The 15592-nt window shown below is 42.4% G+C and overlaps 1 protein-coding gene across 2 annotated transcripts in view; it reads right to left on the bottom strand.

The window, feature by feature from the left end:
• galnt2 (UDP-N-acetyl-alpha-D-galactosamine:polypeptide N-acetylgalactosaminyltransferase 2) overlaps positions 1-14954 on the bottom strand; it is a 60933-nt gene extending 45979 nt beyond the window's left edge. For both annotated transcript variants that reach the window (XM_046032339.1, XM_046032340.1), the window contains exon 1: positions 14454-14954. In XM_046032339.1, the coding sequence (XP_045888295.1) occupies positions 14454-14549 (96 nt within the window). In that variant the 5' untranslated portion in view covers positions 14550-14954. The remainder of the gene's footprint in view (positions 1-14453) is intronic.
• Between the last annotated feature and the right edge of the window lie 638 nt (positions 14955-15592).

The following is a 15592-nucleotide window of genomic DNA, read 5'->3' as shown; positions in this document are numbered from 1 at the left end:
GTGTGTGTGTGTGTGTGTGTGTGTGTGTGTGTGTGTGTGTGTGTGTGTGTGTGTGGGAACAGGAAAAAGATTTAAGTCTTTAAATATTTTCTTTTCCATAAAAGGAGAAAAGATTCCTGCAAGCCAGCAGTGGAAGGTGTGTTTTCGTGAATGGGTATAATGTAGGATGTGAGCAGTAGTAATCGTGTAATGTGTGTATGTGTTTCTGTATGTGTGTGCGTATTTCGACTGAACCAAAGTCAACATTTCTACAGCCTCAGTCAGTTTCCTCTACACTATGTTGCCACATGTATGCTGCATAGTTTCTTTGTGTAGATCCTAGACCAAACGCAGAAACATAACCTTTGTTATAAAAACACGAGTTATTAAATGAAGCACACGTGCAGGAGCTTGACCCCCACGCGCTGTTTGTATTAGTGGATGTTAACACTCTTCTGTTTGGGCATTAACCAGACACATTCTGTCTTTCACCTGGCATCAGTAACATCCTTTAAGCAGCCTTTCTGTCTTTACACACAGCCATTACACAATGCTATATAGACTGAGTTCCCGATGACATCAGCAGGTCATGTCTGATTGGTGTTATTACATGACATTAATGTACAATGAGGGCGACAAGATGTGAACATTTACTCTTACAAATTAAACCTGATGTATGGAGTCATGAAATCAAAGAAGAAGATAATAATTATTGCAATATCATTTTCTTCAAGAACAATATACCAAATGTTCAAGAAATGTTTAATAAAATGTTTGATTTAATTAATTTGAATCACAAACAAATTAGCACTGAAATCTTCTATTAAAATATTTATTTTGTTCAGGAAAAGGGAGTGAAAAAAAGATTTGACTTAATTTTACTCATGCATATTTGCTGAAAACAGATTTTATCATACTTGTTTTTAACGTTCTACCTCAAATTTGTGAAGTGATCCACTTGTTTGGCATCAAGAAGTGTTTGTTCTGACCATAAAGAAAAGTTTAAAACCACAATTACCCATCTGGTTTATACGAGTGATAAATGTTTTTATGGTGATAACATTTTTGGCCATATCACCCAGCCCCAACTTCAATACATCTGGGGGAGATTCCCTGACTTATAAGCTAAAAAAAACAGTGGATCCTACAATTCCCATGCAACTTAAACCGGTTCTTCATTAGACCCTTTCAGCCCGAAGGACTCATGTCTTTCAACCCCCCCCCCCCACAAACCCCCACAAACCCCCCCAAAAGTGTTGTTTGTCTGCAGTGTAAATAATCCCCAGAGGTACTCCCACTGCATATTATTAACATATCCCCTCTGATGTGTGCGTATGTGGTTGTTTTTCTGTGTGTGTGTGTGTGTTTTAACAAAGAATTACAGAAGGAGAGCAGATGTAAGACTTTTAACAAAGGCTAATTACACACTCCATCTCTTGTTCTGTAACTTTTCTGTCACACACAAGAGATTTTTTTCCTGTAATGGGATACACGCCCAAATTGCTGCTCTCATCATGCGTCTCTCTCCTCTGAAAGGCACAAGTCTCATTCTGAGTTATGACCTATGGGTTAAAGAACCAGACAGTGACATACCACATACCTTAATGAAGCCATTTTTTCAAACTGGTCTGACAGATTTATAGTGCGTGCAATTTTAGGGTGTGTTGTTCACAGTTGGATTAATAAATATTTGGTTGTGGCCCATTACAAAAGGCTGCGTACGAGTCCTTATCATTACATTTCATCTCTGACGTGCCGCGTATTTCTTTCAACACCGTTTTCCAACTGCAGAGCAATATCTACGTTTGATTTAATTTCTCGAGTTCTGCCGTTTTAGGAACCGTCAGAACAGTATATACAGAGAGAGCGCGAGCTCAGTAGTTTCCCACAACAGACACAGCAGAGACATCATTACAAATAGAATACAAATTCTCTGGTGCCACAATCTATCTTAATCCTGCATTATAGTTTTGAAAGTGTAATTTCATTTAGCTGTGTTCATACATTTTAATCAGTCAGCTGACATGAGCCATGCACACAGCCATCTCTGCTTGCTTTTTATGGCTGCAGATCCTTGTGCTGGTGTAGCTATACACACTGGCGGGTCAATCATTCAAAAGGCATGATGTGACGGTGAACTCTGACCTGTGAGAACGTCACACACTCTGCGGCTGCCATGTTGGCACCAGATGGACCAGAGAGACAGTAGAGAGGAGCGGGAGGCTGAGAGTTGACTGCGTCAGGAGCAAACAAAGCTGACAGCAGACTGTACTGTTATAATGAAACAAGGAGTACACCATCCTAAGCACAAGTGCTCCAACTCCTTCCCAAAGTTTGGCATCAGTAAGCCGTACCTGTGTTTGTAGGCATCTGACTTGGCGTCGTCTTCATCATGACGTTAGACTCCAGAGCATTGTAACATGCAGAAGGCGTGAAACAACCCATTTCAAACCGACCCAAGCTAAGGTGTTTGAGCTATTCTTAGCGTGCCTGATGGGGTCTGACACAATCACATCTGCCCCACCCCCACTGAGCTGAAAGCACAGACAAATCAAACCTACCTTTTAAGGCAGAAACGCTCATAGAAAAAGCCATCAGGCCTGCTGGCCTGAGAGCTTGGAGTATTCTGCTACTCCCATTATGTAGGTAGTTTCTAAAGCTGTGGGTTAGGACCTAAAGTGGGTCAGAGGCCTGCTTCTGGTGGGTCTTTACATGACGACGAGTTTGTGTTTTCATAATTGGCTCCCAGGGTGACCGAATGAATTTTGTGGCCTACTTCAAAAGAACAAACAACTAAATAAAAAAAACAAACAACAGAAAGCAAGCATGCAGGAGAACACAGAAAAGTTTATTTGTGTGAGACAAACACAAAGAAAGCAAATAACTGGGGGAGAAAGTAAACACTGAAGGAAAAGAGATGGTGGGAGAGACAGAGGGACATGAGTGCATTACCATATGGCCTGTTGGAGAGAAACGGGAGAGTTTAACATCATCGTGCACTGAAATATAGCCTGAGTCAAGGGAACAAGCATCGCTAAATACACACACACACACACTCTCTCTCAGGGATTATATTAGGACAATAGACCATTCATTATGGTCCATTCCCCTAGTTGCTGTCTGTCAAGATTCTCACACGCACATCCACAATTTATAAATGATAATTGTGGCAGATTTAACACTTGAAATGTTAAACTTTTTAAAACAATGGATCTTAGACAGAGGTAGACAAAAGCAGGGTTCTCATTTGTCTTCTGCAACGATCGTTTTGACGTCTGAACTAAAATACTGTCGTTAGCAGATTTTATCAACTGTAGCTAGCTAGCTAATTAAGCTAACGTTAGCTTTATGAGTGTAAAGTATGAAATGCCCCAAACCTAAGCTAGTTACCTGGACGTTTGCAGCTTACATTAGAGCAGACGAGTGCTGTTAAATCCATTACTTAAACTTCTGCTCTTGTGGAGGGGAGAGTTTAGTGAAGGGTCAGTAAGTTCGTCTATTTACAGGGAACCTACACACCTCAGTCATTTTTTAATGCCACTGCAGAAAAGAAGTGAGCGTGAAATCTATTTCAGTGTTTGCCACTGAGCTACAAACTGTTCGCTGGTATTCCTGATTGGAACTGGTGGGTACAGCAGCTTATTTGGAGTAACAAAGAATTTCCTACCATAAATCACTGTACATGAACTCATACAATTACAACTGGCATAGGCGGCACAGTCCTGAGGCAGCAGAACTAGTTTGGTGTTGGACATAAACCTCTGGTGAGTTGTTAAAATGGAGGCTTCATGTTAAAACAGACACATACTTTACAATCAAGTTGTGTACGTACAAATGCACGGCTCTATTTTTACAGAACCGCCATCCAAGGCTTCTGTTCCAGTGGAACATGCCATACAGTAGCAGTCTGTTTTTAACACCAGACTAGCAGTGCTGTCTGTCTTTTTTTACCCTCTAAATGATGCGATTTTCAGGCTTTTTCCTTCAGAGTTGACCACTTGACAGATGACTCATATTCATGCTGAATTCAAACTACCTTTTTACTGCTTTTTGTGCCATCCAGGTCAGACACAGCAACTTAAATTGATGAGTGGGAAAAAAAAGTTTCCGTCTCACCAAATTGTGTAATAAGCTGGTATATAAACACAGGACAGTCTGAGGCACAAACAGAAAAGTCCTGTATCTGCTGACGTGTCCCTGAGAGGAGAGACGAGCACACAGGAAAAGCCAGCAAACTGGGAGTACATGTGGCCAAAGACTCACACACCAAGGCTCTCGAATTATTCATTCATCCACTGTGTCATGACTCTTGTTACACAGCATATGTTGACTTTGAGCATAAACTGGTTACTTTACTTTTTAGCGATGAGTCTCATGTTAGGCATTCAGCAAGTCATTCAAACAACCAGTTATGTCAGTTTTTCCTTATTTTAAACTAGACAAAGCCGTTAAAGCCGAGTCAGCACCTCTGCTTCCTGAAACCCATTTCGACATGGCGTAAAAGACTCTTTACAACAGTCTTCTTTACCAGCATTGGCCAATAACATTACATCTTTACTGTGGAATTTAGACCTTTTTATGGGTGTGTGTAGTAGAGTGTTAATTTTGAGTACTATAGCATTGTGTCTGACAGTGTGGCGGAGAGGTCACGAGTAGCCTTAGCAGTAGCAGGAGTCCATTATACAGTAGGCCCATGTCTTGTATGTGGATGTAGGGCTTAAGTTGAATAGATAAAATCTTTGTCAACATTTTATACACATTCCAGGAACCATTGTCCATCCGTCCATCCATCCATCCATCCATCGTCAACCGCTTATCCTGCGTACAGGGTTGCGGAGGGCTGGAGCCAATCCCAGCTGACAAACCCTGCGAAAGGCGGGGTACACCCTGGACAGGTTGCCAGTCCATCGCAGGGCCACACATAGACAAACAACCACTCACACTCACATTCACATTCACACCTACGGACAATTTTAGAGACACCAATTAACCTAGCCTGCATGTCTTTGGATGGTGGGAGGAAGCCAGAGCACCCGGAGAGAACCCACTTGGACACGGGGAGAACATGCAAACTCCACACAGAAAGGCCTGGGCAACCGGGGTTTAAACCCACAACCTTGCTGTGAGGCGACAGTGCTAGCCACTGCGCCACTGCACCGCCCCCAGGAACCATTGTTTGATATGAAATGCTGTAATTTGTCATTTTGTGACATATTTGGTCAACCTGCCTTTTCCCTCTTTTCCTGCAGAGTTCCTCCAGAAAATCAGCTGCAGTGATGGTGACAGCTGTTCCAGTTGAGGAAAACTGTGTTTTGCATTCTGGTCTATTAAGGCTACCGTCAGTGGAGAAATTGGTTATTTCTGCATATCCTATTTATCATTAATGGCTCCACAGAAGAAAAAGGGTAGAGGATTCCTGTCAGGTTTGTGTAGCTCTTAATCACAGATATCAATGAACAGTCCGAGTTGCAGTGGGCGCTGAGCATTGCCAAGGCAAGCTTAAACAGAAATAAGACAATAAAAGTATAAAGGAAATGGCACAGATTAAACCACGAGAATCAATTGAAGAAACATCTGAAAGACAAAGTGCATCACTAATAGCTGGTTTTTAACAGTACTTAACAGTAGCTTAAAACAAATGCAGGTTCATTATTGAATGGCCATGATGTGATGCAGGGCGAGAAATTAACCACCAGACCAGTGTTAAAAAAATCTATCTACCCACCAATTTGGCAGATGGCCAGACATTTGGACATTTCTTCCATTTTAAAAATCAGTTAGTTAGGCTGCTGAGTTTCAACACAGAAAGGCCTTTGCTGTTAAACCGTTCTACATATTACACATCCACTGGAGTGACCCTTCTCTCTACAATGGTTACTGATTCATTCATTAGGGAGATACTATCATTGGGAAAATACTTCAGTGTTGATGAATCATGTTGTGATGAAAGACTACCTAAAATCTCTCACAAAACAACATCAAATAAATTGGAGAATATTATTTCTTAGACTGAATCAAAGTCAGCAGCGCTGTTACATACACAAGCATAATTTCTACTGATTATTGTGATTTTTGTAGATGTTGCCTCAAATTTCAGTTCAGAAAAGAAAGAGTAAACAAAGAGCTGCACCTCATTCGAGGTAGGTGCAAAATGTCAGCATCGGGATTCTGTGACCCAAATGTGACAGATCCACACACACAGCAAATGTTTCAGAAGTAGGCTGAGGTGGGCGTCCAGGGTGCCTGTTTGCATGTACCTCATCTGCTGTGAGTTATCGTCGGCAGCAATAAACTGCTGAGAGTAGGGCAGATGAAAGATCCAGACAGAAATGTTGCATCCTTCAAAAAACAGGTTGAACTAATTTCTCTACAGACCTGATATATTGGCTGATACAGAACATCTGCTTGGAATTTTATGTCTAAGATAAACCCATAAAAGCATTTTCAGATCATGGCACACACAAGTATCACTGTTGAATAGCCAGTCAAAGGTGGCAAAAGTAGAGCCAACACACACAGCTTCTCTGAGTCATCTCTTATAATGGTAAGGGCAGCAATTTGTCCTTCAGCTGGTTCAATATCAAAATAATGTTCAAACTGTGAATCCTAAAAAAATGACATTTCAGGTGGTCTGCAAGTACAGCTAAATCAAAATAGAAAGAGCATAACTTGGCATTTAAAGAGAAATATTTTTTCTGCATCTTCTGATCATTTATACTCAAAAACTATACACATCCTTTTCATAACTTGAATCACACACAAAACAGAGAACATCATCTCCATTAACGCATTACACAGTCCAGTATCGGATTGTTGTGAAATAGACGTGTAATACCTGTGGTTTATTTAGTGATTTGAACGTCCTTCCCACAAATAGGGCACAAGCAAAACATCACAGCCGCCTGTTCTCCCTGTCAGACCTATTTGAATAGTTCAGTCTGATAACGGGAACACAGATTGCTGCTGACCTCACTGTTCACATAACTGTGAAGCTCTGAAGACGTCAATGTTGTGAAGCAGTGACAAATTGAATAAAAGAGGGTTGCTCTGTTTTCTCTTGATGTCTAAATAAAAAAACAGATCTTTCAAAAGCTCTCGTCTCAGCGCTGCTCCCATGAACAATGGATATCCTCATCCTTTTCAAACTCTTCCATGAATGCCCGTCGTCTGCCAGGGAAGAAAATCATCACAAGAAGAAAACAATCCAGTTTTGAGCGCACACACAGATGCAACATGCTGTTGTGTTTAACCACAAGGAGCCTACCAATGAGGGGTGGATACAAAAAAAAGATAGAAAAAGAAAATAAAAACTGGGAGTTCTCATGCCACAGATCAGGATGTAGTGAAACTATCTGCTATCAGAAGAATTAGTTTTATTTATACTACTCTTTTAAAACGCCTACCTTTAGGGTGCTATTAACTACAGTATTTGTCTTCTTTCTTGGCGGTGTCTCAGTCTTTACCCTCCTGGTATCTACATAGCTGTCTGTCTGTTCACCACAGCCAGTCAGTCATTGGGTTTCAGGGCTGGCAGGTCAGGACTAACTCCTTCTGACTGGTGGAAATAAAAGCTGCCAAACCCGACACAACCCACCATTCTCCTGTTTTGGATTCAGTTCTGCCACCCTTTTTCGCCCATCTCATCATTCTTTCTTCATCTTTCCATCGTTAACCCCTCTTTCTTTCTCCTTTTTGCAGGGCCACAATTACAGCACGTGGTTTGCCTTGCCTTTAGTTACTATTTTTACCTTTTAAAGATTTCTTGTGTGGCACATAATGCAGTTTACAGTGATGACAGATTTACTTCTCAAATTTATTAGTAATTTTAGAAACAATGTGTCATTGATTTCAGACACAGGTACTTGCTGGCTAATTAAGCTAATGTTAGCTCCATGAGTTGGTTGAAACATCCGTCTCCAGATGACTTTTTAATGTTTCCAGTTGACTTGCATAAAACAAGAACCCTGTAAAAAGGGTCTTAAATGTCAATGATGTCTGCACATGTGATACTGTGCTAAAAGACTGAGGCTAAAGCTGCATGTCTCTGGCAAAATGTCCTCGCCAGCTGATGATCCATGTAGAGGACATGGAAATAAAAGAGCAGCATTGTTCGTGTGTTGCAAAGTACAGCCACTAGTCCTAGTTTTATCAGTAAGATCATGTTTCGTTCTAACATAACCCTGTTTGGAAGTGGCTGCTTAGCTTAGATGCTTGGAGAAGAAACTCATATGTTAAAAAAAAAAGGATTTTAGGATGAGGACTATTACTCTCTCGCATATCACGTTTGGCTGGGGTTGCTGGATTGTAAACCTCACTAAATCCAATAAAGAGCAGGACAGGCAGCTAACATTAGCCTACACTCCGATATAGCTTTAACAAAGTGGACTACTACACTGACAGTGGATGTGCTACTGTGAACACGGCTCTCTTTACAATAACCACAAAATAATGTAATATAAATGCTCCTTGGCCTGGAAAATAATTCTAGGTCACCACTGTAGGTAGTTAGCTACACATGCTAACAAATGTATCTCACAAAGAGCAGATTGTTTAATAGATTCCTTACACTTTTGCTCGTGTTTGTGGTATTGGAAAGGCTAACAAAAAAAATGACATGACCCTCCAAGCTCTTTAAATGCAGAGTATTGCAGCCCAATGCACAAAGCATCAACATATGTGGGGATCCAAACCTTGACAGGTCTGCTGCCATGCGTGCCTAAGCTATGATTGGACAATCTCTGTTCAGGGGACTGGTTTAGGGAACGGTACATCAACTGGGAAAATCTGGAGGGGCCAAACAGTCACAGTAACAGTAACTGTATGTAACTATCAATAGTCCCTTGAGCAATATGTGTAACTCTAATGTGACTGTGATGCAATTTTTTTTGGTTCAAAGCAGTGTTTTTATTTAACTACAACAGTGACACAGCTCCTTCTTTGCTATCTCTATTTACACTCTGAATCAGTCAAGCATCTGTCAGAGGTGATCATTACTTAAAAGAAACACACACACACACACACACACACACACACAGTCAATACGTCAAACAAAAACTGTATTATCTACAAGGATTCAGGACCCAGAGATCCCCAGCTTAATTTAAGCCTTTTATCGATTCAGTGTTTGCGCTATGGAACTGCATTTAGTTAGTTTGCAATAATGGATCTGCTTGCTGGCTGAAATTACACTGTATTCTGCCATTATAAACATATTGAGCTGCTGGGTGTGTGGTTTGGAGGCCACAGGTCATTGTACTGTAGTTACACAACAGCAGGAACTCAAACACATGTAATCAGAGTGTGTGTGAACATACACATGCATATATAAAAGAAAGAGATGACAGTGATGTTGTGTCTTACTCTAGGAGACAGCGCGGGCTCCTATGTTGAGAAGCAGTGGCCGGCATCCACCTCGTTCTGCACGTTATCCACTAATAACTAACAGATTCTAATCAACACCAATAATGCAACGCAATCGCCTTTAGCCTCACTGAGTGTGTGATGTGCAACAGCTCCATTTTCAAAACGTTTTCTACCTTGAAACGGCAAAATGCTCTGAGGTAGTGAAGTCACACTGTATACGATGAAAGGCAGATGTATTGATAGAGCTGAAGTTTGAGGCATGCACGGACAGGCACAAGCTGAAAGCCCAGAGCTGCAGATAGCAGGGGCCGTAGCTTTCGCTGGATCAGCCAGCGTTAAAAGCTCTCAGAGTCCCTGCTGAGCCGCTTCACGTGTGCTCCTGTCCACAGTTTGCTGGAAGAAAAAGCACTGAACTCATTTCTGAATCCTCTGCCACCAACAAGAAACTAATCCAAACCTCTGGCTGATCACAACACACTGAGAAATACTTGCAACTCAGCGCTGTCATCCACCTTCGGGTGAGAGCTGCACTCTATATTAAAAGAGGACAATGTGTGCATGAGTCAGTTTGGCATGACTGTTTATCACATGTGTCTATGATTTGCTCTTGCACAGTCATTGTTCCCAGTGCCGCTATTCTTCGTCAAAGTGAACACAGTTCCTAGTAATTTAAGGATGTTGTTACATTATATCTGTGCTGATTTGCATGTTAATGAGAGAGACATGTGACACGAGTTGATCTGAATGTTACGTTTTGAGTACATGCCGCACAACACTGTTTACCACTTTGATAAGAATCCAATTACCGCCTGTCTGCATCTTCACTCGAGCAGCTGATAACTTTCTTAATAAAATCTGTGTTGGTTTTTCCTGTGGATCGGTGCCACCCTCTATTTACCATTTAGCTCCCCTCTCACGCCGCTGATTAGCAGGAAAGTGGACAACAGTCGGATGTTGGTTTGTCAAGAGTTGGCAGGGAAAACCCTCAGAGGTCTGTCCAACAAGGAAGACTTTAATGGTGCATCCTGGTGAGCCAGCTGGCTCGTGTTTGCAACATTATCCTCCCGTGTACGAGAATGCACTTAGAGATACAGGTTTGTACAGAGTCTCACTGCTGGGTGTCTCCCAAAATTTCCTGTCATATGGGAGAAGGAAGAAAACTTTCACTTCCAATCAATCAACTACACACACTGCAGGAACAGTTTTCTCATAACTGCCAAGGGGCAGATAATATTAATGGCATGATAATATATTTTTATATTCTCCATAGTTCTGTATAAACTTCCTCAGTTTTAGAACCACCAAAATCTCAGTCTCATCTCCTGTAATCGCTTTGTACGTCGGTGTCATTCAGGCCAGTAAACCACAGAAATGCTCAAGAACACTCCGTATCACTGTGTACACAAAAAAAAAAGACAAACTTATATGTGACGCAGCCCAAAAGATATGAGGAACATTTTGTACAAAAGGTTTGCTCATGACCTCTGGGCACATGGTGACATTTTTGTCTCTTTTTTTGCCAGTCCAAAAGAAACTTGCGAGGAATCTGTCAGAAATGGCGACGTTCATTTTTGCACAGAACAAACTGCTTCCAGGCACTTATACTGTGTAAAAAGTATCAATTGCATACAGACAAGAGGGGCACTTTCCCAAATCGGACAGTTTTGAACTGATAACAGTAGAACTGCTGTTTGGTGAGTGATTTTATCTTAAGAGCCACAGTGTCATGGGTGTATGACAGAACTGAAGAAGCCAGCTGAACGAACTCCTCTGGCAGCAACACCGTCCTTCAGGTTACTCATAAATGGGCATTTGAGTTAGCTACCGTGACAGTGCAAGTCCTGCTCAGGCTGGCAGGCACAGAGCTGCTGGCCTCTGAATTCACCACAGTGCTTGCAAGCAGCGATGGCACAACAACATGTAATGTTGGATGCAGGCGCTGTCTGTGAACAAGGGGCTGATGGAGTCCTGGCTGAAACATGTGCTGCTGCTGCATATATATATATAATCTCTGTTTTTGTCACTTGGAATAAGTTGCTTGGAGATTTTCTGATTTGCCCTGCACCACTAAACATCTGCAAGTCGCCATTATCTCAAGTCTGACTAATGAATGAATGTACAAACTTGTGAATCACACTTAACTCCCAAGGAGGAGCACTTGTCTACATTTGGAAACCTTCCAACATTCTTACATAATTAATTTCACAACCTCTCCAATTCACCTATTTGTTGCCAAGAGAAGAAAAAAAAATATGAAAAGGAACAGTAGGGAACCACTAAGGACATTAGTAGGAGTTGATGGCAAGAGCACTAGTACCGAAACGATTAAGTGATTAGTTGATGGACAGAAAATGAATGCCCAAATATTATAAATCACCTAATTGTTTAATGTACCTCCAATCACTGATCAGCCCCGGCTGTTCGCTCCTGAAACCAGGGGCAATCACACTTTTTCAGCAGCAGCCCCTAAACTGAGCGACCTCCACAGGTCAAAATGGCCCCCACTCTCTAATCTTTTAAATCCCGTCTGAAAACTCACTTTTATTCAGTGGCTTTTAACCCGGCGTGAGAGCTGTGTGGTCTTCTGCTGTTGCCCTTCGATTGTTTCTGAACCATTTGTTTGTGTTATGTCTATGTTTTTATGTGTTCTATATCTTTTTATATGCGTTTTATGTTTTATGCCTTGTGCAGCACTTTGTAAACCGTTGTTTTTAAAAATGTGCTATATAAATAAGATGGATTGGGCAAACAATGAATTGGAAAAAGATAATTCTGCACATGAATCGTTAGCTGCAGCTCTAAAGAGCACCAACACAACTAGCTACATATTCCAAAATTTCCATTAACTCTATGTTTAAGGGACACATTACTACCAAGCAAGTGTTTTAAAAAAAGTTGTTGTTTCATGGGTCCTTTGTCCAGAAAACTTGGTCCTTTTCTGTAAAGCCTTTGTGTACGCTGCAAAGTTTCTTTCAAGACAGCAGTAAGAATTTATTAAATGCCTTGACTCTTTGAAAGCAGAGGAAGCTGTGCTAGAAAACAGTACTTTACCAGTGCAGCACCACCTTTGTTTAAACAGATGAAATCTCGCACTGTGTAAAGACACCAGACGGACGCAGCCAATCATCCATATTAATGCTGCCTGCGATCCAACTCCAGTGAAAGTTGCTTATCGTGGAGTGTCACTTTGACACCCTTAACAACCACAAATACACACCTCCCCACACACACACACACACACACACACACACACACACACCCCTATCAGCCTAATGGAAAAGTAAAAGGCTGCTCTGGTTGACTGGAGCAAAGTAAACACAGAGAGACAGATAGGACAAGACAAGAGACAGGTGGAATACACACAGGACATTCACACACACACCCAACCAAATCCAGAGGGGTAATAGAGGCAAGTACACTGTGCACAAAAACCACCCACACAGAGCACTTCATACACACAGCAGGATACACTGGCCTACATTAGCACAGACAGTTAACACAAACTGGATGTTCACCCATCACATCAAATGACTATTTTCTCTCTCTCTCTCTCTCTCTCTCTCTCTCTCTCTCTCTCTCTCACAATGGTAAAATGTCTTCTTCTACATGTCAACACCTTGAGGTTATTTAACATACATTTCACGCATTACATACTACTGCATGTACAGGCCTGGTATATCATGAAAGGAATCCATACCTCCACATACACAAAGTCAGTCTTACCAGCTACTACGTCCTACTGACGTCCTGTAGTGTGCCCATTCAGACCTACCAGTTTAGGAAGTTGCTGAAAACCAACTACAGGACACACACACACGAAACATGAGTAACCACAGATGGAAGAGTAAACTGGTAAATGTTGTTTCAGCGTAAAGAAATTACTTCCACACAGCTGCCGGTTTTATTAGGTAAATCTAGTTAAAAACTAATGCAGTCTAACGCCACAGTCCTGCAGGTGTTAATTCAAATGTATGGTCATTTTGGAGGATGTAGTCTGAGCTGCTGTTGAACTGAGTTATACTGAGGGGTGTTACCAATAGGCCTGCAACTAACAATGACTTTCATTATTGATTACTCTGCCAGGTCATTTCTTGATGGATAGTTTGGTCAATAAAACTTCAGAAAATAGTGAAAATGTCCATCACAATGTCCAGCATGGTGCCTTGATATGTCGTTTCGTCTAACTAGCACCCAAAAGATATTTTTACCACCATTTCATAAAAGGTAAAGCAGATTATTCTCAAATTTTGGAAATGATAAATGGGGTAGGAAAAGTATCAGAAACATAAAGTTGAATCTCTAAAACAGTTTCAACAGAATAAACAGTGTAAGATGATTTGTTGCTAGGGGTATTGTACTGACTATAGATGATGCACCTAACTAAGTGTGTATGTATGTTGAAATGTTTTCACACAGCAGGGACATCAGCTGACAGAGAATCTGTACACCATCTAGTACACATCTAGGTTGTTCCACACAGTAGAAACATAAACCCATGTTTAAAGCCGCCTTTTTAAAAAAGTCACATCCCGACAGCATGTTGTATCAGTGATTTAACCGGCGTTAATCTGCACACTTCCTGATCTCTGCTCATTTCTCGGAGCAGCAGCAGCTTGTGCTGACGTGCTCTATAGGCGAACCCCCCCACCCCCCCACCCGGCCCTGTGAACCAGGCCAGCAGCCTAATATTAATAACAACCACTATATGCGTTCACCTTTATCCTGCTCCCGCATTAACCGGCGCCGCGCCACGTTAAAGTGGCTACCAGGCTGCCCAGTACGAACGTTCTCCGCTCCCGCTGCCACGGAAAGGCAATCACCGGCACAGCGGGAGGTCCGTGCACTCCGACGCGGCCAGCCCTGCTACCCGTGTCCACGCTCATCTCCACCAAATCAATGCCTGCCCCCCTGATACAAGCAGGGCCTTTATCACATTCCGCACAGCATCGGTGCAGCCGCAAACACGAGAAAAGAGCCGTAGCAGCGCCAAATCACACCGCTCCATCGGTGCTTTGTCCTGGAACTAGAAAACATCCACACGGACACCGAGACCGTGTGGACGGTGTGTGTGTGTGTAGCCAGAAAAAGCAGTCGAGTAACGGGAATCCTACCTTTCGACTCATCGCTGTCCCCGAGTAGAAGTAGTAGGCTATCCCCAGCACCCACAGCACGGCAAAGCATAACAATATCCTCGATTTCCTCCGCATGGCTGCCTCGTCTTTTCGTTCGCCTGCCTGTGTGTTTCCTGGCTCGGCTCGGCTCTAGTCTGGCTGGCTGTAGCGGCCCGTCCTGGTCGGCTGTGTCCGTGCAGGGCGCTTCGCCGTGCGGCTTCGGCAGGCTTCGTCAGTCGGTCAGGGGGAGTGGAGGGAGCAGGAAGCAGCCAGCAAGCATCAGCAGGGTTAGAGGGCAAAGGCTAGCGACTCTAATCCAATCAAACACCGGCTGGAGGAGGGCCGGGGCTGGCAACGAATCGAGCCGTGCCGTGCGATTCCGTGCTAAAGCCGGGTGAACGGGATGGGGGCAGCCCCTGCAGGAAATGCTTGTTGTAAAATTTCAGTTATGTGACTCTGCGAGATGGGAGAAGATCTGTGATCACCAAACTACATGGTTTCACTCTCTGGTGTGTGCATGTGCTCCGAGGAGACACTAGGGGCGCCAGAGACACTTTAAACCGGGTTAAACAGGAGAAAACAAAAGCTGTCTCTCTTCTCTGGTTCTGAACCAGTCTAACAAAGATGGAGACACAACTTAAACCTGGCGTGGAAGAGTATACATTTTATGTGTTTTTCAAATGTGTTTCCTTTCCTTTTATTCTTCCTTTTCTTTTGCTTCTTCAGGTCCTATTTTTTCATCCTTTTCTCCTTCCTCCACTGGTTCCTTCCTCCCTTCTTAACTCTTTCCTCAATAGGGCCTACCTTCCTTTCCCTTCCTTCCTTCCTTCCTTTTTCCATCCCTCATTTGGTTCCTTCTCCCTTTATTCCTTTCTTCCTCCATTGGTCCATCCCTACCTTGGTTCCTTCATTCCTCCTTTGGTCCCTTCCTTCCTTAGTTCCTTCCTTCCCTTTTCATCCCTCACTAGGTTACTGTCTCCCTTCCTTCCTGCCTCGCTTGGTTCCTTCCTCCTTTCTTAACCTTGCTCCTTTCTGTTATGGCAAAAAATTGTGTTCTCTTACATTTAATCTTTTGTGCATGTTGTTTTACTATTATCATTATTACTATTATTGTTATGTCTTAGATATGTTTATTATTA

Source organism: Micropterus dolomieu, linkage group LG20 (assembly GCF_021292245.1).
Source record: "Micropterus dolomieu isolate WLL.071019.BEF.003 ecotype Adirondacks linkage group LG20, ASM2129224v1, whole genome shotgun sequence".
NCBI lineage: Eukaryota > Metazoa > Chordata > Actinopteri > Centrarchiformes > Centrarchidae > Micropterus > Micropterus dolomieu.
Note: the sequence above shows the minus strand (reverse complement) of the source record. Positions and strands in the feature narration are given on the sequence as shown.